At 38.7% G+C, this 22,433-nt stretch overlaps 8 protein-coding genes and 2 non-coding genes across 15 annotated transcripts; 5 read left to right on the top strand and 5 right to left on the bottom strand.

The window, feature by feature from the left end:
* The first annotated feature begins 1,468 nt into the window (after positions 1-1,468).
* Positions 1,469-4,359, top strand: LOC103840716 (probable serine/threonine-protein kinase PBL28). 3 transcript variants are annotated; one of them, XM_033278705.1, is made up of 8 exons: positions 1,469-1,941; positions 2,102-2,408; positions 2,489-2,676; positions 2,818-3,016; positions 3,090-3,253; positions 3,348-3,452; positions 3,644-3,766; positions 3,837-4,359. In XM_033278705.1, exons 2-8 carry the CDS (start codon positions 2,300-2,302, stop codon positions 4,074-4,076), a joined length of 1,128 nt encoding a protein of 375 aa, XP_033134596.1. In that variant the 5' UTR covers positions 1,469-1,941; positions 2,102-2,299; the 3' UTR covers positions 4,077-4,359. The 3 variants fall into 3 exon arrangements, with proteins under 3 accessions (XP_033134596.1, XP_009115480.1, XP_009115481.1); XM_009117232.3 differs by having other exon boundaries at positions 1,469-2,408; XM_009117233.3 differs by having other exon boundaries at positions 1,491-2,366.
* LOC103840717 lies at positions 2,675-5,833 on the bottom strand. Of its 2 annotated transcripts, none has more exons than XM_009117234.3 (4): positions 5,061-5,833; positions 4,702-4,975; positions 4,486-4,591; positions 2,675-2,997 (listed from the first exon to the last, which is right to left on the bottom strand). In XM_009117234.3, exons 1-3 carry the CDS (start codon positions 5,765-5,767, stop codon positions 4,574-4,576), a joined length of 999 nt encoding a protein of 332 aa, XP_009115482.1. In that variant the 5' UTR covers positions 5,768-5,833; the 3' UTR covers positions 2,675-2,997; positions 4,486-4,573. The 2 variants fall into 2 exon arrangements, with proteins under 2 accessions (XP_009115482.1, XP_009115483.1); XM_009117235.3 differs by having other exon boundaries at positions 4,690-4,975; positions 5,061-5,830.
* Positions 5,834-5,912: 79 nt separating this feature from the next.
* Positions 5,913-7,664, top strand: LOC103840715. Its single transcript, XM_009117230.2, has 5 exons — positions 5,913-6,150; positions 6,251-6,416; positions 6,494-6,574; positions 7,175-7,298; positions 7,389-7,664. Exons 1-5 carry the CDS (start codon positions 5,997-5,999, stop codon positions 7,428-7,430), a joined length of 567 nt encoding a protein of 188 aa, XP_009115478.1. The 5' UTR covers positions 5,913-5,996; the 3' UTR covers positions 7,431-7,664.
* Positions 7,665-7,841: 177 nt separating this feature from the next.
* On the bottom strand, positions 7,842-7,915 carry TRNAV-AAC. Its single transcript has one exon. It is a non-coding gene; the product is annotated as a tRNA-Val (tRNA).
* A 97-nt stretch (positions 7,916-8,012) lies between these two features.
* Positions 8,013-10,788, top strand: LOC103840714. 2 transcript variants are annotated; one of them, XM_009117229.3, is made up of 11 exons: positions 8,013-8,178; positions 8,476-8,838; positions 8,940-9,098; positions 9,228-9,302; positions 9,416-9,481; positions 9,568-9,660; positions 9,744-9,887; positions 9,996-10,103; positions 10,218-10,269; positions 10,366-10,430; positions 10,539-10,788. In XM_009117229.3, the coding sequence occupies exons 2-10, from the start codon at positions 8,521-8,523 to the stop codon at positions 10,386-10,388; spliced, it is 1,038 nt and encodes a 345-aa protein (XP_009115477.1). In that variant the 5' UTR covers positions 8,013-8,178; positions 8,476-8,520; the 3' UTR covers positions 10,389-10,430; positions 10,539-10,788. The 2 variants fall into 2 exon arrangements, with proteins under 2 accessions (XP_009115477.1, XP_033134597.1); XM_033278706.1 differs by having other exon boundaries at positions 8,051-8,182; positions 8,467-8,838.
* A 53-nt stretch (positions 10,789-10,841) lies between these two features.
* LOC103840713 (uncharacterized protein YuxK) lies at positions 10,842-12,590 on the top strand. The gene is made up of 3 exons (XM_009117228.3): positions 10,842-11,165; positions 11,381-11,548; positions 12,112-12,590. The coding sequence occupies exons 1-3, from the start codon at positions 10,895-10,897 to the stop codon at positions 12,321-12,323; spliced, it is 651 nt and encodes a 216-aa protein (XP_009115476.1). The 5' UTR covers positions 10,842-10,894; the 3' UTR covers positions 12,324-12,590.
* A 115-nt stretch (positions 12,591-12,705) lies between these two features.
* On the bottom strand, positions 12,706-12,821 carry LOC117128805. Its single transcript, XR_004452197.1, has one exon. It is a non-coding gene; the product is annotated as a U5 spliceosomal RNA (small nuclear RNA).
* Positions 12,822-13,140: 319 nt separating this feature from the next.
* On the bottom strand, positions 13,141-14,926 carry LOC103840711 (UDP-glycosyltransferase 74B1). Its single transcript, XM_009117227.2, has 2 exons — positions 14,149-14,926; positions 13,141-13,986 (listed from the first exon to the last, which is right to left on the bottom strand). Exons 1-2 carry the CDS (start codon positions 14,818-14,820, stop codon positions 13,255-13,257), a joined length of 1,404 nt encoding a protein of 467 aa, XP_009115475.1. The 5' UTR covers positions 14,821-14,926; the 3' UTR covers positions 13,141-13,254.
* Positions 14,927-14,966: 40 nt separating this feature from the next.
* LOC103840709 (peroxidase 6) lies at positions 14,967-17,921 on the top strand. The gene has a single exon (XM_009117225.3). The coding sequence runs from the start codon at positions 16,516-16,518 to the stop codon at positions 17,509-17,511; it is 996 nt and encodes a 331-aa protein (XP_009115473.1). The 5' UTR covers positions 14,967-16,515; the 3' UTR covers positions 17,512-17,921.
* On the bottom strand, positions 17,815-20,802 carry LOC103840710 (chaperone protein dnaJ 16). 2 transcript variants are annotated; one of them, XM_033278704.1, is made up of 10 exons: positions 20,411-20,802; positions 20,041-20,244; positions 19,737-19,819; positions 19,510-19,621; positions 19,302-19,406; positions 19,166-19,216; positions 18,920-19,009; positions 18,732-18,840; positions 18,422-18,624; positions 17,815-18,271 (listed from the first exon to the last, which is right to left on the bottom strand). In XM_033278704.1, exons 2-10 carry the CDS (start codon positions 20,179-20,181, stop codon positions 17,972-17,974), a joined length of 1,194 nt encoding a protein of 397 aa, XP_033134595.1. In that variant the 5' UTR covers positions 20,182-20,244; positions 20,411-20,802; the 3' UTR covers positions 17,815-17,971. The 2 variants fall into 2 exon arrangements, with proteins under 2 accessions (XP_033134595.1, XP_009115474.1); XM_009117226.3 differs by having other exon boundaries at positions 20,041-20,164.
* Positions 20,803-22,433: the final 1,631 nt, after the last annotated feature.

Below are 22,433 nucleotides of genomic sequence, written 5' to 3'. Positions count from 1 at the left end.
AAATTAAATCGTAAACATTTATTATATTTTTAATAAACGTGAAAACTCTCAAATATCTTACTTTTAGGAACATATGGAGTACGTGAGTATTCAATGTGCTTAATTAATACCATTTCATACATAACAATTAACCAAATAGATTAAGCAGGTATTTTGTAGCTTAAATTTTTATTTGATATATTTATTGAACACGATGACGTTCAAAGAAGAAGCACAATGAAAATAAATTTCAGTAAATGCTCATGTCACACTTCGGATATAGCATTCTTGATTGCAACTATGTAGAACAGTGAAATAAATTTGGGAAAATTGCTAAAAGAGAACAAAAAAACAAGGTTGTTGTCCCCTTGGTATAAAACCAACATGAAGTTGTCTCAATAGTATAATTTTTCTCATAATCCCAAAACTATCTCTATATTTAATCTAATTAAACACAATTTAAAAGTTAATTTGAATTTAAAAAAGAAGTTAATGGAAAAAATGAAAAAAAAATTGAAAGGCAATCGAAAAAAAAAAACGGTATAGATATGCATCATAGAGAACAAGAGTTTGTGAGAAGAATCAAAAGAAAAACTATGGGAAAACCATAGATTGATGAAGAAGAGAAGGGAGAATCATTTTTTCTTTAATTTTTTCAAGTAAAATCGACCATAACACGTTTTAGGAAGTTAGAATATTTTTAGGAGATTTTTATAATATTTCCTTAACTGAAATTTCATTAATTTTCGCAAAAAATCAGGTATTCTTATCCGTAGAAGGCGACTTCTAAAAGTTTAGAAGAATGATAAAAAATTTGAATACATTTTCTACTTTGAGTAGACGTAAGAGTACATTGTAGAAAACACATTCCCTAAAATTTAGAATACTTTATAAACGTAGAAGATGCATTCGGAAGGAAAGTGAATACCTTTACGATTAGTAGAATGCACATTCCTCTTTTTTAGAAATTTAGTAAATAGTAAAATGGACGTTCTAAAAGAAGTAGATGAACGTGTTTATTTTAGAAATTGTTTTCTACTATACTATTTTATGTTGAAGACGCATTCTACTTTTAGTAGAACGTATCTTAAAAATCTTATTTACCAAGTTTTTGAACAAAACAAAATTACCAGCTTGTGTATATGGATGTTTTATTAATTGTTTATATTTTTAATAATTTTTTTGATTCTCAAAATTATTTATTTTATTAGTTTTCAGAAATACAAAGGGTAAAAAGGAGAAAAAATGGACAAAACTAGTTTTATACCAAAGGGACAACAACCTAGTTTTTTTATTCTCTTTTGGCAATTTTCCCAATAAATTTCAGCAAATGCTCATGTCACACTTCGGATATAGCATTCGTGATTGCAACTATGTTCTCGGCTTGGGTATATTATAGTCCATAAACAATTTCAAGAAAGGTTACTTTCACTTTAGTTATATGGACCCATAACCGCCCATTGTGAGGTCTGGCCCGATATCTGCGAAGAAGACGGCATATTGTCTCCCGATTGATATAAAACTTCAATCACTCTGCACTCTTAATATAAAAACGACAAACAAAGTAAAGATGACTCATCATTTTCTGTTTGAAGCAAAATTTCACCCGAACACAAATGTTGAATATACAATTAGATACGTTAAAGTTACAGTAACCTATGATTTGACAAGCTAATTATGAAACTAAGATTGCTTTTACGAAAATTAGAGGTCTTCTTCTTCTTCCCCTATAAACAAATAAATGTATCTCCATCACTCAACAGACAAATGAAAACAACACTAATATTAAAAAAGAAAACAATTGAAACGAAAAGGGGAAGGAAACACTCTTGAAAGCAGCTTCCCATCTCTCTCTATTCAGAAACAGATACGTAAGTAATTATACACATATACTCTGGTATATACTCTGGTAGAAGCAGATAGATTCAGACAAGAGAACCAAACCAAGTGTTAAAGAAACAGGTAAAGTCTTTCTCAAGATGCTTTGATTTACTTTTGCTTCACGTACATGTAATCTTACGTATTCTTCAGCTCTACCGTCTCTTTCTTTCTCTATAACGTCGGTAGTTGAAATACTGCTGTTGAGTATTTCACAAATCTAACTCCTCCAATATCAATTTAGTAGCTTGAAAGGTTTTAAAAAACAAGAGAGAGAGAGAGACTTGATGCGCTCCTCTATATCTCGCTCTTCTTCACACAACACCCATCTTCTGTGTTTCTTTGGAAGCAACTAACTCGGAAAGGATATAATTCATCAGAAGCTTGCCTTTGGAATGGTCTCTCGCTGCACCTACTAAGCGTAAAGACACAAGCAGAAGCTATGCATTTTCCTCTTGTTTCGGCTTGGAACAAGAGAAGGAGAAGCAAATCCTATGATACGGATCCATGTACGTTCCTTTTCTCCATCATCTTCGCCAGATGGCGTAAAAGTATGTTGTTACCTTCGACATTACTAATACTGGATAAAAAGGGGTTTAAGTGAAACTGAATCAATAACCTTACTTCTCAGGGGTCTACAGAACAGCAGAGTGCTGGCAAATCGAAGATCAGACGTCTCAGCCAAGGAAACGAAGATATGGGTCATGTGTTTATACCCTCAAGGAAATGGAAGAGGCTACAAATTCCTTCAGTGATGACAATCTCCTCGGTAAAGGAGGCTTTGGCCGAGTTTACAAGGGCACTCTAAAAACAGGAGAGGTACGAACTAATGTATATCGCTTCATTTAATTTGATTTACAACAGGCTTTATACTGTTAGAAATGTTTACTAAGAAGTACATGTTTGTCAAAGATGAAAAAAGAACATACGTATTATCTTTGATCCTTTCACTATTTGAAGGTTGTTGCGATCAAGAAGATGGATTTACCTCCGTTCAAAAAGGCTGACGGAGAAAGAGAGTTTCGTGTGGAGGTGGATATCTTGAGTAGACTCGACCATCCAAATCTGGTATCTTTGATTGGCTACTGTGCAGATGGAAAACACCGCTTCCTAGTATATGAATATATGCAAAACGGAAACCTGCAAGATCATTTGAATGGTAACTGTCAAAACGATATAATAGTCCACTAAAGGCAAAATGACCACTAAACTGAGTCTTTTTTTTATCACAGGATTAAAAGAAGCAAAGATAAGCTGGCCAATAAGGCTAAGAATTGCACTTGGAGCAGCGAATGGACTCGCGTATCTCCATTCAAGTTCTGGTGTTGGCATTCCAATTGTTCACAGAGATTTCAAATCGACCAACGTTCTCCTAGACACCTACTATAACGCAAAGGTACCCTTTAAAGTACATTAACGTTGCATGGTTTATGCAGCTAAAATTCAAAGCATTCACTAAAAAAATAAGACGTGGAGTGAAATCCTTGCAGATATCAGACTTTGGACTAGCAAAGTTGATGCCAGAAGGAAAGGACACTTGTGTGACTGCAAGAGTTCTAGGAACTTTCGGCTACTTCGACCCAGAATACACATCGGTAACGATTCTTACTCATGTCTTCACATGATTCCCTTCCTATAAATAACGTTGATAAGGCAAAAGGGTAAACTAGACGTTACATAACTAATAAGAAAACTCTCTAACAATGACGTGAACTCAAATATCAAAACTCATAAGCAAGAAAAGACAGTTTTAGCATAATAAATTATTCAATTTGTGATGTGGCAGACAGGTAAACTTACACTACAAAGCGACATTTATGCATTTGGGGTCGTGCTTCTAGAACTACTGACCGGACGCAGAGCAGTTGACTTAACTCAGGGCCCAAACGAACAGAACCTGGTGCTACAGGTAAAGTGGCCCCTACTAGCTTCTAAGATTAACATACAGAATAAACTGCTGAATCTTCTCTACGTTTCAGGTCAAGAGTATACTGAACGATAGAAAGAAACTGCGCAAGGTTATAGATCCAGAGCTGTCTCGGAACTCATACAGCATGGAAGCTATAGCCATGTTTGCTGATTTGGCATCACGTTGCATCCGTATAGAGAGCAGCGAGAGGCCTTCGGTGACGGATTGTGTTAAGGAACTGCAACTAATTATCTACACAAACTCGAAGGGTGGCTTGGGTGGGACGATACCTACATTCAGAAGGCTCTAGACACAACAGATTCTTTCAAAGGAGTGATAATGGATTACGTCATTTTTTTCCAACAATGAGAGGTTGCTGATAAAAGAAAACAAATCCTAATTAATAATAATTCCAACTTCCAGCTGCTAAAATTATATCAAAGCGAGACATTATTTAGATGTATATACTATAAAATCACCATGTAAATCGGGGTGTATATTGTGTTTTATTTGTCAAGAGTGTTTTGCTTGCAGAGAAATGAGTGTTTAATATATATATATACATACAGGGGTGTATCCTTTTCTGTTTCCTATTTTCGCCTTATGCTTAAACTTTTAGACCGCACATATGTAAACAAGAAAGACAATCACAACCAAAACAGGAAGAAGAAAACAACAGGTAAAGAAAGCTACGTCTGATAAGAACATGAGTGACATACCTCTACTACGATCATATAAACAGCAAGTTGAAGCAAGAAATTGGAACATCAACAGTGGACGGAAGGTGGTAACAACTCATCCTCTTGGTCAAGTCACATGTAGTCCCTGCATGATGGAGCCAATCACAACAAGTTCTAAGTTTATTTGGTCTCAGACAAGGTAGACAAACACTAAACGCTGATTGGTACGTTCACAAACTGTACCCGTGTTCATACATTGACCGAGGAGGTCAGCTCATTATCAGACTCCACCACATCTGAAGGGCTGGTGGTGGTCGGTGGAAGCTTCTTGCGCATCAAATGCTTACGCCGCTGCAACATCAAAAGCACCAAAACAGTATCGGTCTTAACAACCTCGTAACCTGCTTTCTTGTACATATTGAAAGGAGCCTCGTCGACCATCCTGCAATGCAAGTAGACATCTTTAGAAGGACTAAGCTGAGATATGAGCTCTTCACTCGCCTTCAACAAATGCCACCCAATCCCTCTCCTAAACCAATCATCACAAAAGAAAAAAGTCACAAACTTTTATCATAAAACAACATTAATTAACAAGAACAACACTAAATAAATACCTTCTAAGATCCTCTTTCACAGTCATGTTACACACATAAGGTGACTCCTTTGGAGGAGTCGGAGAAGGAGGCGAAGCATTAGCCCCTCGTTTGTCAAGACAAACCTCAACAGTTCCCGCCATCTCAACAACCTCCTCCTCTCCATCACTTAAAGAATCCGTTTTTCTCCTGAAGAATCCGACTAAAGTCACTGCGTGCGGCAACACTTCCCTCCTCTCAATCAGATACTGCTTCACCAAGAACCGCAGCACAGACTGATACCCAGAAGGCAACATCATCGACTCTCCAAACGACTCGGCGAGGAGACTCACCGTCGAATCCATCTCGTCTTGTCTCATAACACGAATCCACATGGTTCCAGACTCCAGCTCCTGGAAATACGCAAATCCTTCGAGAGCTTTGAGCTTCTCTAGCTCCGCGTTGCTTAAGAATCTCCCCGTGCGGAAGGTTTCCTCGAGAAAGTCGTAGCTTCCGCTGGATTTTGTCGGGGTGGATTCTTCTTCTTGTTCTTCTTCTTCTCCTGTTTCTGTGGCGGTTGAGATTGAAGGAGAGTGCGAAGAAGGAAGGGAAGCGAATCTGAGACTTGAGCGACGGTGAGATCTAGAAGAGTATAGTGAAGGGTATCTAGACGAGAGAGTAAGCTTCGTGGATTGGTTTTGCTTGAGAGAATCGAAAGAGAAAGCAAGTGCGATGCTTACGGCCGCCATTGACACACGCGAAGATGCTTCGTCGTCTCTCTCTCAAATGGATAAAATAACTGACAAATTCGGTAGTGATGATAGTTAAACGCAGCGTTTTGAGGATAAGCCCAAAGCCCGGTAAAGTATATGGGCTTGAGGCCCATATCTCGAGATGTACATATGTAATTTTTTACTGTTTTCTCTACATCGACGTTTCAGAACGCGCGATTGAGAAGCCGGAGGGAAGGCGGCCGCCATGGATCCAGCAGGAGCATCGGTGGCAAACGACATCGGAGGAGAAGGCGAGAAGTTTGCGGTGGGGAATATTTATTCGGTTAAAGTGATCACCGGAGATGAGTTCCGAGGGATCGTCATGGCTTACGATCCAATCCCCAACTTCGTCGTTTTTGATATCCTTTTTTTTTATACTCAAAATAGTTTTTGAATTCTATAAATTTGTAAGATTATGATTTTGGTGAATCATCCTTGACGAGATTGGGTTTTGTTCACAAGAGGGTTCGAAACCTAGAGCTGGGCACTCAAAGAACACTCGGATGGTGAATGCGAGTTTCATAACGGGGCTGTCGTATTTGGGCAAAACCGAAGATCCGCTTCTTACAGACAACTGTTGTGTTAATCTTGACTCGCTCCGAGCTAAAGAGGCACTTGCTATCAGGTGAATATTATTGTTTTTGAATGCAAAGTCTTCTGCTTTTTTTTTTGCTTAGCTTATTGGGGAAACGTATTGAGCAGGCAAGCGGAAGCAGAAGCTGAGAGATTGGGTGTTGGTGTTACCGCTGAGGCGCAGAGCATCTTCGATTCGTTGTCTAAGACGTAAAGATCTTTCCTTTTTTCGTTTTTTTCGAATTGGGAAGGTTTGTGGATAATTAGCTAGTTATTCTGTTATGGTTTAAGCGTTTGTCTCTCTCTCTCTCTCTTCTCGTGTGAAGTAGATTACTAATTTACCATGATTGCTTCGTTTTTTACGAATTAGGTTGTGTTTGTTTATTGCTGATAGCGTTGGTAGAGATGGGACTAATTAGATAGATGTTTGCTTAGTTTTATATACGTGTTAACAAGTGGTTGTTTTGAAAGAGATTTGCTTGAGTTTCTGTTGTGTTATTATTGCCTACATAGATTGTTAGATTCTTGACATGATATTAGTGTTGCATTACTCTAGTTCCCTTGTTGATGCTCGCTTTGGAACAAGATCTATTCAAAGTTTGTCTTTTTTCTCCCTTGATCTGTACTGTTTTAGTATTGCGCTATTTTCCAAATTCAGCATGGTTTTAAATTATTGTCTAAGTATTGTTATTAGTTTCTCTGTGATACAATTGAGATGCAGTGTGGATGCATGGTTTTAGACTTCGTACATGTTGAAATTTTCTTAGTTTCTAATGATTTGAACCACTTGCTATCTTTTTCATTTTTCAGGCTTCCTGTGCAGTGGGAAAACTCTGACATTTTGGTAATGAAAGAAGTACGTGTTCGTAGCCCCTATCTTTCCGATTGTGTCTTTGGAGGAACTGATGCTGCCAACAACCGAGTCAAGAAAGTGGTAAGCCTCAATTTCACTTCATTCTTGCTATTTGTTAAACAAGCCTCCTTGTGTGTGATTATTAATGCCAATGGTTACCCCTCAACCCAGCTTGAACTAGTGAGACGAAGGTTGCAACTTGTTGGCACATGAGGCCAGCGAAAGGAGACGGTCAGTGAAGTCGCCAAAAAGGGTATGTTGCTCTGCTACTAACCCGAGAAGGCGTCTAGAACTGATCGGCCAGGGAGAAGTGGGTATTGTTGGCTTTTCTCGCATGTTGTTGTCTTTACCAGATTAGAAATTTCTTGAGTTCCATGGATGTGAAACTCAGGCAGACTAATTTCGCCATGTTTTCAAAATTTTATCAGTATTATACTATTATCAAATAGTCGTGCATTTTTGCAATCATACATGGATTTTGTCTGATGTTGACAATAACCGCAAAACATAACAAGGCAGAGCACACTAGCTGGTAACAAACGGGCCTTCATGGAGTATTCGTTTTCATTGTAGAGCCATACTAAGGCCCATTGTATTTTGGGTGGGAAAAAAAAAATTAATTTATGGCTTCGCCCGGGTTCGAACCGGAGACCTTCAGTGTGTTAGACTGACGTGATAACCAACTACACCACGAAACCTAATGTTAACTTTGATTACCAATTCTTCCTTTTCAGCTCTGGCGTCTTGGTAAACCATTAACCGGCGAATGCTAAAACACAAACCCGTACCAATTAAAATTTCGGTTAGTATCTGAGTCGTACCGAAACGACACCCCTAAGACCCACCTGAGGCAGACCAAAACCCGGCTTAAACCCACCGTGGTCTGCTCTCAACTTCCCCACTGCGGCAAAGAGAACTCGGGGGCGAGCAATTAATCCAGAGATTCACCTCGTTTTGCTTGGTAAGATGTTATTTAACTATTCGGATTAGTTTGATTTTCGATGCATTCACTGGTTTTTCTTATTCCCCATTGATTCCCCGAAAGCTCTCGTGGGTCAGTCTGCTTCCTTATTAATCCACCTCAGTTATAGATATCTCAGATTAAGAGTATTCTCAGTCTGATACTAGCGGTAGATTATTATCATCACGAATCTGAAATTTTATCAACTTGTTTTGTTTAACTGTAGTCAAATATTGATATCATTAGTGATAACAAAGCTGTTGAATTTAACTAAATTTTTGTGTGCTTTCTCTTCAGAAATCTGTGTGTGTGTGTGTGGGGATAACTACTACAACTACGGTAATGAACTGCCTCTCTCATCATGCGCGTTCTTACATTTCCTTGGGGCTTCTCAAGAGATCCAGCTATGTCACTTCCAAGATTCACCCATGCTTTTACATGCCTTCAAAGCTCTGTTTAAACCCTGCAAGTGTTGTCAGCCCACTCGGACTCTCCAGGGCTCATTGTTATTCCTCCAGATCAAAGTCTGCTAAATCGAAGATGTTGACGGCTGTTTCTGCTGCTGATAAAGAGAAAGACGCCTTCTTTGTTGTCCGGAAGGGTGACGTTATTGGAATCTACAAAGATTTGAATGATTGTCAGGCTCAAGTTGGATCCTCGGTGAATACATCTTTTAACCTTTACAATATCTTGTGTTATGTTTATAGGATGGGAATATAAACTAAAGTAACTGTTTCATTGTTTTTTTTGGGTAACGGTAGGTGTTTGATCCTCCGGTTAGTGTTTATAAGGGATACTCCTTGCCTAAAGACGCAGAGGAATACCTTTCTTCTGTTGGGATGAAGAACCCTCTCTACTGTTTTGGAGCTTCTGACTTGAGAGAGGATATGTTTGGCTCTCTCACGCCTTGTCTTTTCCAGGTGTGATGATAGCTTTGTCCCTCCACAGTGTTTCGCTTTTGTCTTTATTTCGTTATCTTGGTAGAATGTGTCTTCAGCTGCTGTGATTCGTCGTGTGCTATTAACTGTGCATTTCTTTCCCTTATTTAGGAGCCAGCTTCTTCTAAAGTTAAAGTATCTGAAGAAGAAGATACCTCAGAGATGAAGTCAAAAGATATGAAACCTGTAAGGACAGGGCTTTTGATTCGTATATTATAGTTTGAAGAAATAGCTGAAGTTTAATAATATTATGAGACAAAGCAACCTCAGCTCATTCCTTTAGTATTCATGTTTCTCAGGATATTCCTTCTGCTTCCACGTCATCGGTTTTTGATCAGCTAAAACCATCGTCTGTTACTTCAGATGTGAGTTGTGGTTATGGTTGTATTTTTATCATTATTCAGAATGCAGAATGTTTCTGGCTCAAGTTCTCTTTCCCGCCTTGTGGTAGGAAACTTGCTTTATTGAGTTTGATGGTGCATCAAAGGGGAATCCAGGTCTCTCTGGCGCAGCAGCTGTACTGAAAACTGAGGATGGGAGCTTGGTATGAATTCTTCTGGATCGCGGTTTCATTTGAAAGTCAAGTTCTGTCTCTAAAATTTTCATTTTTTTCTGAAATAATAACAGATTTGTAAAGTGCGTCAAGGTTTGGGGATTGCCACAAACAATGCAGCGGAATATCATGGATTAATCCTAGGATTGAGGCATGCAATAGAGAGAGGTTACAAGAAAATTAAAGTGAAAGGTGACTCCAAGCTTATCTGTATGCAGGTTCGTCAATGGAAATCATTTATGTATCTTTTTGCATTTAGGTAGTTTAATGAATGAATCAGTACGTTTTATCTCTTCTAAGTTACCAACGGTTTATGAGAATAACAGATTAAAGGTAAATGGAAGGTAAACAACGAGGTACTCTCGAAGCTGCATGAGGAAGCAAAACAACTAACCAACGAATGTATCTCTTTCGAAATCAGTCATGTACTAAGGGTGTGTTTCTATGTTCATCTATATCTCTTTGTATATACACAGTTTTGTGCTTGAGAGCAAGATCACAACATGGCGTTTTTCTAATGCAAATGTCTGTCATTGTTCTTATTGCAGAATCTTAACTCTGCTGCGGACGAACAAGCAAACTTGGCTGTCCGTCTCCCCGGTTAGACAACCTAGTCTCCCTTTTTCTCTGCATTTGATAATATCTGATCAAAATGATGCAGAAAGCTAACCAAAATCTATGCTGCATTGTATACAGAAGGACAAGTTGAAGTGGCGTGAAGGCTTTATACTTATTATATCCGTGAACGAAGATAGAGTTTGGTTTGTCCTTAGTCCTTACGCACCCCCCCCCCCATCAAAATCTGAATACTAGCCTGAACAAAAAGTATCCATTCAACCTGACAACAACATGTCTTCGTTTTCCTGCAGACAAACGAAGCCACTAGAATGTGGTGAAGAGGAGCGAGGATGTGCCATAGAGATTTTTTACAGAAAGTGAACACAAAACAATGTAGAATCAATCTCCCAGAAACAGCTAGAAGCTAAAATATTATTTGTCGTCTTACTTTGCAAAGTTTCCACCGAGATTCTTTTGGTACCTCTTACAGTTCTGTTCTTATTTAACTTAGTGGGCCGAGATTGGCCCAATAATATTTCATGTTGAACCCATTTTAATTTACTTTTGAGCCCTTTCGCCGAACTTGGAGATCAAGCAAAAGCACAGTTCCTCCATTGTAAGCCTGTAACTGTTTTTTTCTGAAGGAAATGTCAAAAGGATTTCTAGAATGTTGACGAAGGCGCTTAGGATTTTGAAACCCAGGTCTATCCTCGGAGGTTCTCTCCACCGTCGACCGGTTTATTCCTCTTCTCCGTCGCCGAGGTTGACTCCCGGAGCTGTTTCTCGTACGACGGCTGGGGCTGCGGAAATCGACGCCGATGATGCTGTCGCGTACTCGGACCCAACGGAATCGCCGACTGCGATGCCGATTATGATGCAAGCTCACCTTCAGCCACGTGTCGTCGTGTACGACGGAGTCTGTCCTCTTTGCCACGGAGGTACAATGTTCTCTCTCTATTAAACTCATAAGGAAGCCGTTTTTGCGAGATTGTTAAGAGAGGTTTATCGATCGGTTCTGTCTATTGATTTGGTATCAGTCTCTTGATTAAACAATTAGATTTGGTTTTAGGATGATTTGATCTGAGTTATTGGCTATTTACTCAATCGATTTGGTAGGTTGTAGAAGCTGAGTAATGATTGTTCTTTGATGTAGGTGTAAAGTGGATCATCAAAGCGGATAAGTATAGAAAGATAAAGTTCTGTTGCCTTCAGTCTAAAACCGCTGAGCCGTATCTAACTGTGAGTGGAGTCACTAAGGAAGATGTTGAGAAGCGTTTTCTCTTTATTGAAGGTCTCGGTTCATACCATCAGGCCTCAACCGGTATGTGAATCTTCTTTTTCACACAGTTGCTTTTACAAGTTTCACAGAAAAGAGTTTCTCTGAAGAATTGAGTGAAAATATGTGCCTAGCTTGAATGTGTTTCTAATGGCAACTAGAATCAGTGTACTAAACTGCGCATTGAGCTTCTTGCTTGCATTTGAGCTTTGCAGAGATGAACTCTCTCTCTAGTTAAGTACCCCAGCTTGTTAGTTATGGTAGATGGACTTAGTCGGGATGGTTAAGTATAAGATTAATTGATGCTGAAATGAATTAATCAGCTGGAGTTCTCTCTGCGAGACTGCTTATGTCAGATGGTTGCATAGTGACTGCTTATGTCCTGTGATTATACATTCTTGAGTTCTTGTCATATGATTGCGTAGGGACTGTTTATGACCTGTGATGATATATTGTTGAGTTATTGTGCTCTGCTTACGTGATGACTGCTTATGTCAATGGTTGTTTCTGTATAGTATGATTTTGTTTCTCAACATGTTTTCTCTATTGCCCAAGAATGAAGAAGCCATGGATTGATCTTTTGATTGTGTATCTTTTTGACTCTACAGCTGCACTTCGAGTGGTATCATACTTGCCTCTGCCTTATTCTGCATTGAAGGCTTTCACCATAGTTCCCACTCCTCTGAGAGACTCGGTGTATGACTACGTGGCCAACAACCGATATAACTGGTTTGGAAAAGCTGAGGATTGCTTGGTTCTGAAGGAGAAAGAGCTGCTGGAGCGGTTTATAGATCGAGACGAACTCATTGATCGATGCTAATGACACACCCTTCGACAGATATATTGTCCGCGTATATAAATAAATAGGGAACATGACTAGAGTTAACTTTCCAAGAACAGTGATCACAAACGCAAGAGTCTTTTTGAAAGCTAATCCTCATATAATCTTTGTTGCTATTTCTTCTAAATTACGTTGAGCAAATTCCAGTATCCGAATCCTTTAAGTGGTTGGCAGTACCAAGATGTCAGATTGATAATTGTTGAACTGCCAGTCTACAAAATAAAAAGAATCAACGTTCAGATTTTATCTTCTGCTGAGATCAAATCCAAACTTGAAACACAATATCAGATTTACAAACATATTGCAGAAAAACATAATTACCATTCAATATTAGATCAAAAAGTTAACTCAGAAATGCTGGGTCCACCCGAAGGCAGATCCCTCCAAAAATAGGCGTATGCCACTTGGCGTGGAGAGCACACGGTATTCTTTAGTAAAAGGCGAAAGAATAGTTCGCTTTGTGCTCACCACATGGCTGCGTGGTTTCAACTTGAGGAGTGTGGAGTTTGTTTATACTAACATCTCCAGCACAAATCCTCTAAGCTTACCGATGTGGGATGCATGATGCTTCTTTATCAAAAAGGCCTTGTGGGCTGCAGATAAAACTGGGCCGATGTATTATTACGATAACATATACATTCCCCCGTTGGTAAAGGATGTTATAAAAATCTAATGAATTCGTGATGGATCATTGCTACATCTTTCTTTCAGACAGGAGTGCCACTTGCTGCAGAACTATACACATGTCTAAGTACTTAAACAAGCAGATTCTCTCACATATCGTGTATAATGGAACTAGGAAAAGTATATCACAATTGGTTTATTCATATTACTGAATGACAATCATCTCCGTACAATGCTCTTGAGCAACAACAATAACACACACAAGATTTACAAATCTCGTTACCTCTCAATGTTTCTTCCCTAAACTCTCCACAAACTCATTAATGCTCCGATCAGAGCTTCCTCCTTCACTCATCGCCTTCACAGCCAAATCTTTCCACTTCTTAGAACTCTCTCTAATCTCCACACTACTCTCTCCTTCCATCACTCCTTTCAAACACCTCACCACCTCATCGCTCTTCACAACTCCTCCCCCAGCTTCCTCTTTCGCTCTATACCCAACTCTCCAAACCTCCTCCACAAACTTAGCATCATTCATCTGATCACTCCACTGCGGCACACCCACCATCGGAACTCCCAAACTCAACCCTTCCAGCGTCGAGTTCCAACCGCAGTGAGTCAAAAAACAACCTATAGATCCATGAGCTAAAACCTCAAGCTGGTTACACCAAGAAACAAGCAACGCTCTGTCTTTGGTAGCTTCCACAAACCCTTCTGGTAACTTCGCTATATGAGCTTCTTTAATCACCCACAAGAAGTTAAAGTTCGATTCTTGTAACGCCGTTGCTACCTCAGCGAGTTGCTTCTCAAAGAGGATCCCAAAGGAACCAAACGAAACAAAAACCACTGACTTACTCAGCTTAGTGTCTAACCACTCCATACACTCCTCCGAGAGCGGCTTCATCAGGCTCGAGCCATAGCCTTTATCGTCTTTGATTCGGCCGTCAAGATAAGCAGATGGGATCATAGGTCCGATCAACGTCGCCTTCATCGCCTCTGATTCTCCAACTTCACAACCCTAAAACCAAACACAATCCAAAAACATCAACGAACATGAATGTATTAGTTTATAAATAATCTTAATTAAACATCAATGAACATAGAAGATAAAAATTATAAATTACTTTTTATAATAATAATAATCTGAGAAAATAGTGTTTGATTAAAACTCTTCTCTTACTTGTGTCTCTAACCCTTCGAAGCCGTTGACGAACAGCCAATCAGCATCTTCGTGGTTACGAAACTGATTCAGAAGAACCCTCCCGTGCTCCGCGTGGCTCGACGAGTGACGTCCGACGAAGGAAGGAAGCTCGTCGTAGCTCAAAGCCGGCAAGCCACGGACGAGATACGGCGCGGAAGCGGGATCAGCGGGGAGAGGAAACTCACCGGAGGCGAATTTGCGAAGGACAGAGCAAACGGTGAGGTTGTTGGTGAAGAAAGCAGCAGCTGAGAGGGAGTTAGATCTCGCGACTTCGAGTCCCCACGGGAGGAAAGAGTCGTAGACTAAAGAATCGATGGGTGAATCTGTGGATTTGAATTTGGAGATTACGCGGGTTAAGGTTTGGGAGCCGTGGAGCTTGAAGGATTCGGAGTAGGCGTCGATGCTGACGCCGGGGACGCCTATGGGGATGAAGTCGTGGCCGTCGGAGATTGGTTCGACGGAGACGGAGGGGGTGGAGATGGAGGAGGCGGTGTAGGTGGTGGTGGCGATTGTGACTTTGAGGCCTTTGGAGACTAGGCGTTTAGCGAACTGGACCATTGGGTTGAGGTGGCCTTGGACTGGGTAAGGTAAGACCAAGACGTGGCCTTTGGAGCTGGTCTTTGCTGTTGTTGTTGTTGTTGTTTCCGCCATTGTGACTTTGAAGCCTTAGTTTCTGTTTGTTTTCAGTTGAAGAAGACTGAGAAGAGGAGGAGGAAGAAGAAAAATAATAAGTCTGATGTGTTCGGAGAAAAAGTGAGTGGTTGGGTTATATATGTCCGAGCGCATTGTTCACGTTTCGCGTTGGTGTCACCTAACTAATGCTAGTTCCGCACATTTGTTTTTTTTGTTACAAAGGTTCAATAAAAACTGTAAATAAATTAATAAACACAAATGGAAACATAAGTAGACGAACAAATACATGGAAATGTTATGAACTAGACCTGGACATTTTTATCTCAATCCGAAGTACCTATCTAAATCTGAACCGAAAAATCAAAACCAAATCTGAACTGGTATGCAAAAATATCTGAACGGGACTTATGAGCTTAATAGTTTAGGGTTTGGTTATAATCCGAGCTGAACCGAAATCTCCGAAAATATCCAAATTTTTTAAATAGATTAATGTTTTAATATATGATAAGGTGATTTAGATATTTTCGAATTTTCAAAATATTTTTGTAGTTTGTTTTATTTATTATTTTGAATATTTTTTACGTAATTTAGATAGTTTAATTAATTTTAATTAGATTTTTGAATACTTTTTATATTTTGATTTTTTGTCAATTTTTTAAGTTTAAAAAATATATTTTTGGATGCCTTTAAACATTGGTTACAATCCGATCCGAAGCGAATCCAGAAGGAACCGAACTAAACCCGACCTGATAATTAATAAAACTCGAACAGAACTTATGAGCATTATACCCAAAATCTAAAAATTTGAATCAACTGAACCAAAACCGACAGGTCCTTGAACGCCCGAGCCACAAACTCGATAATGACTTTTGATTTAAAAAAAAAGAAGTGTGAAACAAATTAGTTTTACGCTGAAAGCCTGAAATAGCTTTTTTTTTACTTAGTAAACTGATGGTGTAAACCTGGTGGGCTTATAAAGTATGGGCTACTCTATAGGTTCAACTAAAAACCCTTGAGCGAACTTGTGTCACCTTTTTCTACTTCTCATGTTTAGCTTGAATGCCATTTAAAAAAAAAAGAATAATGAAACATCTGTGTGGCAAATACAGAATTTGGAATGCATAATTGGATCCGTGAGATGTTTGTGGAGGCAGAATTTACTTGGACTTCGGGATGCTCTAATCAAGTAGCCAGACTATCTTGTTCAAATGAATAATGATTCTTCATTTGTAATTTTTGTATGGTCCAACATTGTATTGACACAAGTCACACAATCCTCCACGAGAACCACCTGCTTTCTAAAATCTAGAAAAAGAAAGATGTTTAAAAAGCAAGTACAAGATCTAGCTCCATTGCTTAAATGTTGAATGCATGATAATATGATATGCAAATATGCAATAACATGGTTTGAAGCCACCACATCCTCCATTTTTCTAATAATTATGGAGACCTAAAATAAGAGTTTTACAATTTGGTTAAAAGTTTGTTTTTCTGTTTCTCCTTGAAACTCTCTCTTCCCTTGATTTTCCAAACAAAAACCTTCGTTTCACAATCAAAATAGACACAAGTAAACACCTAAAAAGAAAAAAACAACACAGACCACAACAAACAGAACACAAAACTAAAAGAAGAGAGAAATCGACAATCAAGAGAATTTGAATTCAAGGGAAACTTGCAAATAATTTTTAAAAATTATTTATTCCCTCTTCATTGATGAATTCTTGTGGGTTACGTTGTCTGTTTATTCTCCTGTCGTTTCCATATCTCCTTCAAGCCGATCTCTCGTCTGATTACTACAGCAAAACATGCCCCGACTTCGACCAAACACTCGTCCAAGTCGTCACCGACAAACAGATCGCAGCTCCCACCACAGCCGCAGGAACACTCCGTCTCTTTTTCCATGACTGCATGGTCGACGGCTGCGACGCCTCGATCCTCGTCGCTTCTACTTCCGGTAAAACCTCAGAACGCGACGCTGACATCAACCATTCCCTCCCCGGAGACGCATTCGACCTAATCACCCGAATCAAAACAGCCCTCGAGCTAAAATGCCCCAACGTCGTCTCATGTTCCGACATCCTCGTGGGAGCAACGCGTAGCCTCGTCAAAATGGTCGGAGGTCCAAGAATCAACGTCAAATACGGTCGCAAAGACAGTCTCGACTCCGATATGAACCGTGTCGAAGGAAAGCTAGCTCGCCCCAACATGACCATGGACCACATCATCTCCATCTTCGGATCAGCTGGCTTGACCGTGCAAGAGATGGTGGCGCTCGTCGGATCGCACACGATCGGTTTCTCTCACTGCAAAGAGTTCGCGAGCCGAATCTTCAACAGCAACGCGGAGCACAGCGCTGACTTTTGCCCCGAAGGGATGAACTCGAAATACGCTGCGGAGCTGAGGAAGCTCTGCTCGAACTACACCAAGGACGCGGAGATGTCTGCGTTTAATGACGTTTTTACCCCTGGGAAGTTCGACAACATGTATTACAAGAACTTGCAGCACGGCTACGGGCTGCTCGAGTCGGACCAGGCGATCGCGTTTGATAACAGGACGCGTCCGTTTGTTGATCTTTACGCGGCGAACGAAACGGCGTTCTTCGACGCGTTTGCGAAGGCCATGGAGAAGTTTAGCGAGCAGAGGGTGAAGACGGAGTTGAATGGAGACGTTCGAAGGCGGTGCGACCAGTACAATGACTACAGGGGGTAAACTATAAGAGTTACCTCTTTAAACGCATGCACACGTTAAGAAAAACTGTCATATTATATTAGTAGTTATCACCACAATGGTCAGTGATTGTTGAGTTTGTTACATTTATTGGTTGAAACTTGTATCAATCACCAGTATGGTGTGGACAAATCTATTTTTTTTTTTGAAACTTTTTCGTGTCGATGAGTGTGTGTTTTCCTGTGTTGTTTTTTTGTATGTTGATTTATCAATTCTAACTTTATTTGATGCAAATTAAGATAACATATCAAATTCATATAATGTTATTAGCACAAACCATTAACATGGTCAAATAAATATAATTGTCAAAAATAAAGAGTTGATTAATACGAATGATAAGTTGGAGAAAATATCAAATGATTTACAGATACAACATGCCTAAGGTAAAGGGAGGAAAACATAAATGTATTTAAGAAAAGAAAGCAACGATGATAAAGAAAGGCTAACAAGGTTTTTTCTTGTCCAATTTCAAATGTAATTTGTACCATTTGCTTTTCTTCTTTAGTGTCTCAGACTTATCCGAAGGACTTGGTTTCTTGTTCCTCTCTCTGCTGCTTTCTTCCTCTTCCTCCTCGTCCTCTTCTTCTTCCTGTTCAGTTGGTGCCGGCGCCTCAGCCGCTGCCTTTTTGAACGAGTTCCTTCTCAGCCTGTTCAGTCTGTTCTTGCTTGAGCTCCGCTTTATCACTGGAGCTGTTGTGTAAGCTGAGTGAATTTCATTTCTCTGCTTCAGAAGCTCATCGATCTGTGACAAGTACATGAAAATCAACTGTTTTACAATGGCTTAAGGCTAAACTTAGACACAGAATTTGGTTTTGTTTACTCAAGTCATGACATATCTTAACTTCTTTGTATGTCAATGGTTGTGTGATTTTAAATGAATAAAAAGACTAACCGATTGCATTTCCTGAGCGTATCTACTGGTCATATCGGTGAACTGCACAAGTACTTCCCTGTACTCTGTCTCAAACTTTGCAAGCTCTGCCCTTTTAGTGAGGATCTGAGCTTCTACAGACCTAAGGTCTTCTTTTTCTTGAGTAAAAGAGGCAGCACAAAGAACTTGGATTGTGTAGTTCACGCTTTTGAAAAAATTATCACCTGATAAAAAGGAAAAAGAAATGTCATTGTTGACCACCAAGTTGGGATTAATCAAGTGCTCAAACAGATATGAGTTTATAATGAGATTACAATCCTAGAAAACTGACCATAGACAGCAAAGACATGTGTTCCGGCCTTTAGCTCAGTAAGTTCACATTGCTGAAATCCATCAAGCTTTTTAAAGAAGGCAGTTTCTGGATCCTTTGCTTGAGCCATCTAAGCCCAATTAAAAATCAAGTCACGTATTGAAAAGAATGTGAGAAAATAGAAACTCGTAGTGGCAAAGTGAACCTACCGAATTGTTGGTGTGATCCAACCGGTAGACAGGGAAACCGAGAAAGTACATTCCAGCAGATGTTATCTTGCCAGTTCTTTTGCTGTCCTCCTATACCATGAGTGATTCAGATTATAGGAAGAAGAAAAATCTTCAAAGTTCAAATTTCTTATTTTATTACAACGAAACAACGCATTCGTTCCATTGATATATGAAAACTCACAAGTAGAAGACAAAGTTTTCACTTCAATTAGTAAAGAGCAGTACCTGCAGGGCTAAGCTCAATCCGCTATTGGCTTCTTGATCAAAGTAAAGTAACTGCACATGCACAAGCACGCGTTAGCTGTCAAATACTTTGGCATTTCCATATCAGTTTAAGGGGAAAAGACTCTGGCGAGCAAACCTTGAATTTGCTTTTGCTAGATGATTCAACTCTGCAGACCAGCCCAGAACTTACTTCCTCTTCTGTTACTGTGACAGCATAAAAGTGTGCACATTGCTTTTCAACCTGTAAAAAAAAACATATCACATATGAGACTTAGATGGAGATAAGACACTCATTACACACATATAAATGAGATAATAGCCAAGCGTCGGCTACACTAGCTCACCTTTTTAGTTACAGCTTGTCCAAGTAGAAGAGGATCAACTGAAACTCTGCCATTAAGAGCCTCCTCCAATATAGTTGCAGATACAGATGTTTTAATCGGCACACCAAGTTTGCTATTTCGTTGGAAATTTCATAGCACATGCTCAGCTTGCATTTAATATAATCTATGTCCAGCTATATAAAAACGGCCACAGAGAATGAAGAGAAGTCGACATTAAATAAACCAACCTAAACAAAGCTGCAAAGACAGTATTCACAGCTCCTAAACTTGAGAGATCCAGCTCCAGCTCTTGGCCTTCTGCTTCAACGGCCTGCGAAAGAGAAGAGGTTTGCAATTAGCAAAGTCTCAAATTTCACGTTGGCAAAGCATTAGCTGCTGGAAGTAAGCTTATCAGACATGAAGAAAGTCCCCAGAGAACAACATTATTTCTAGAGACAAGAATCTTATCTTAAACTCAACTAATAGCATCATATCTACGATTACACAGAAAGACAAGAAACATAAGTCCTGCCTTACACAATCGAACCTCACCTCAAAACCAGCAGTGTCATACTGGCGGCGTTTCTCGGGGTCAGACAAGATGTTGTAGGAAAAGGTGACCTCCTTAAACATGTCGGCTGCAACCGGGTCATTTGCAGTCTTATCAGGATGGTACCTGAAACAACCAAGCATTGATCTCAGGAACGAGGCTTAAGCAGGAGAATTAACTTGTTAATCTCCAAAGAGAGAATTAGCCTACACCAAAACAAACGTCTCAATTCACAGATTAACAAGTTAACTAGCTGCAAGACTTACGGATAAATTCAATTAAAGACTCATCCTTTAGACTAAATACATTGAATTCAACCCTAAATTTCAAAACTTTAAACCAAAGAGAGAGAGAATCAATAAAAGAGCATACTTGAGAGCTAGTTTCCGATAAGCGCTCTTAATCTCCTGATCTGTAGAGCTCTTCAAGACGCCTAGAACCTCGTAAGGGTCCCGCCGGAGCTGCTTCTCCGACTTGGATCTATTAGCTGCCATCTTAAGAATCCTCACTTCAAAACGAAAGAAAGAATCTCCGGATGCTCAAAGGAGGAGGAGACAATCAAATCTTATCGATTACTCTTCCTTCATCTCTGCAACTCAAACTCGAACAAAGCGACGGAACCCTAGAATGACGCCGGAAGAGAACCACCTCTCTCTCTGAGTTCAGGATCCTAGAGAGAAAGATAAGACTGAACTGTCAAACGAGAAACCGGAGGAGAGAGAGAGAAGTTAGTTTGGGGTTCGCAAAGAGAGATATAGAAGAATTATAAAAAAAAAAAGACTCTCTGGAATTTCACTACACTGCGCTGTTTGGTGGCGCGTGTTAGCGGCGCGTGCAACGCTGGATGTTAGGGGCCGCAGGTTATTTCTTGTTTTGGCATCTTTTGGGAGGCGCGTTGTGTTCACGCGGAGCGAGACGGTAGGTTTATTAAATTAAATAAATAAACTTGATTAGTTAGTTAACAATTGATTATCCAACTCATATGAGTTAGACCCTTCTTTATTTTTTTTAATAATTCATTTCCCCTCAAATGTTTGTTTCTGTTTTGTTTTGGTTTTGTTACAACTTAAAACTGGTAGGAGGGATTTCACCCATAATTAACTTTTTACTAGATTTTGACCCGCACACCCGTGCGGATGTATTTTAAAAAAAAATGATGGTATTTGATTTTTATGTCATTATTTAAGTTTGGTCAAAAAACTCGAATTCGAAGAATTGAACCGATCCCAATCTGAATAAGTAGTACTAAATCTGAACCAGAATTGATTAAATATCCGAATTATTCAAAATTTTGGTATTTGAAGAACTGAAATCTAATCCGATCCGAACCGAAGTATTTTGGGTATCCAAAATAGATTTATATACTTATATATATTAATTATTTTTAGATTTAATATATATAAAAGCATCCAGAATATATATGATGTAAATATATACAAATAATCAAACGTAAATACTTAAATATATGATGTAAACTTTTAAGTTTGCTTAAGTGCTTGAAAATATGATGTAAAATTCTAAGTTTGCTTAAATACTTATATATATGATGTAAACTTTTAAGTTCACTTAAATGCTTGAAAATGTATACAAATAATCAAACGTAAATATCTTAAATAGTTAAAATTTACTCAAAACTCCAAAAAATACTTAAATAATTATTAATTTTCTATCCAAATATTTAAACCAAAGCTATTTAAATTGGTTATCCAAATCCGAACCAAATCTTCAAAAATCTGAACTGAACACGAAATCCCAAAAAGACCCGAAAACGAACCCGAACGCCCACCCCTAATCACTATTATATATATATATATATATATATATCCTATATGTGTCATCATAGGTTACAAAATATGTGTTATCATATAATTAATCGTATTTTATATGTACCATCAAATAAGTTTTCTTATAATTAATAATATTTTATACGTACAATCATATAAATAATCACATATATTATATTTTAAAATTTAATGTGAAATATAAAAACCATAATGTAAGTTGGTGTTTGAAATTGGGCTTTGTATTGTATTTTTTTTATATATATTGAAAACATTTTTATAATAGTTATTAGAAAATATGTTAGTAAAAATTAAATTTTGAATATATATATATATATTTTGAATGAATTTTTGATATAAATCAATTTTAAATTATTATTTTGATTTGAATATATTATATATCAAATAACATAGATCTATTACTTTTTAATATAATGTAATGGACTTCCAATTTTTAGTAGCATAAGCCCATTATTTTTTTTCCTAACTTACTACTATCCATGTTTCCAAACAGTACTATTTTTTTAACTAATATCCATATTGCCAAACAATTTCAATGTGTACTTCAACTTTAATAATATAGATACATGTCTGTTTATACACTCGGCAACAGA

The sequence above is a fragment of the Brassica rapa genome, chromosome A09 (genome assembly GCF_000309985.2).
Source record: "Brassica rapa cultivar Chiifu-401-42 chromosome A09, CAAS_Brap_v3.01, whole genome shotgun sequence".
Lineage (NCBI taxonomy): Eukaryota > Viridiplantae > Streptophyta > Magnoliopsida > Brassicales > Brassicaceae > Brassica > Brassica rapa.
The sequence above is the reverse complement of the archived record's forward strand: the minus strand, read 5'-3'. Positions and strand labels throughout refer to the sequence as shown.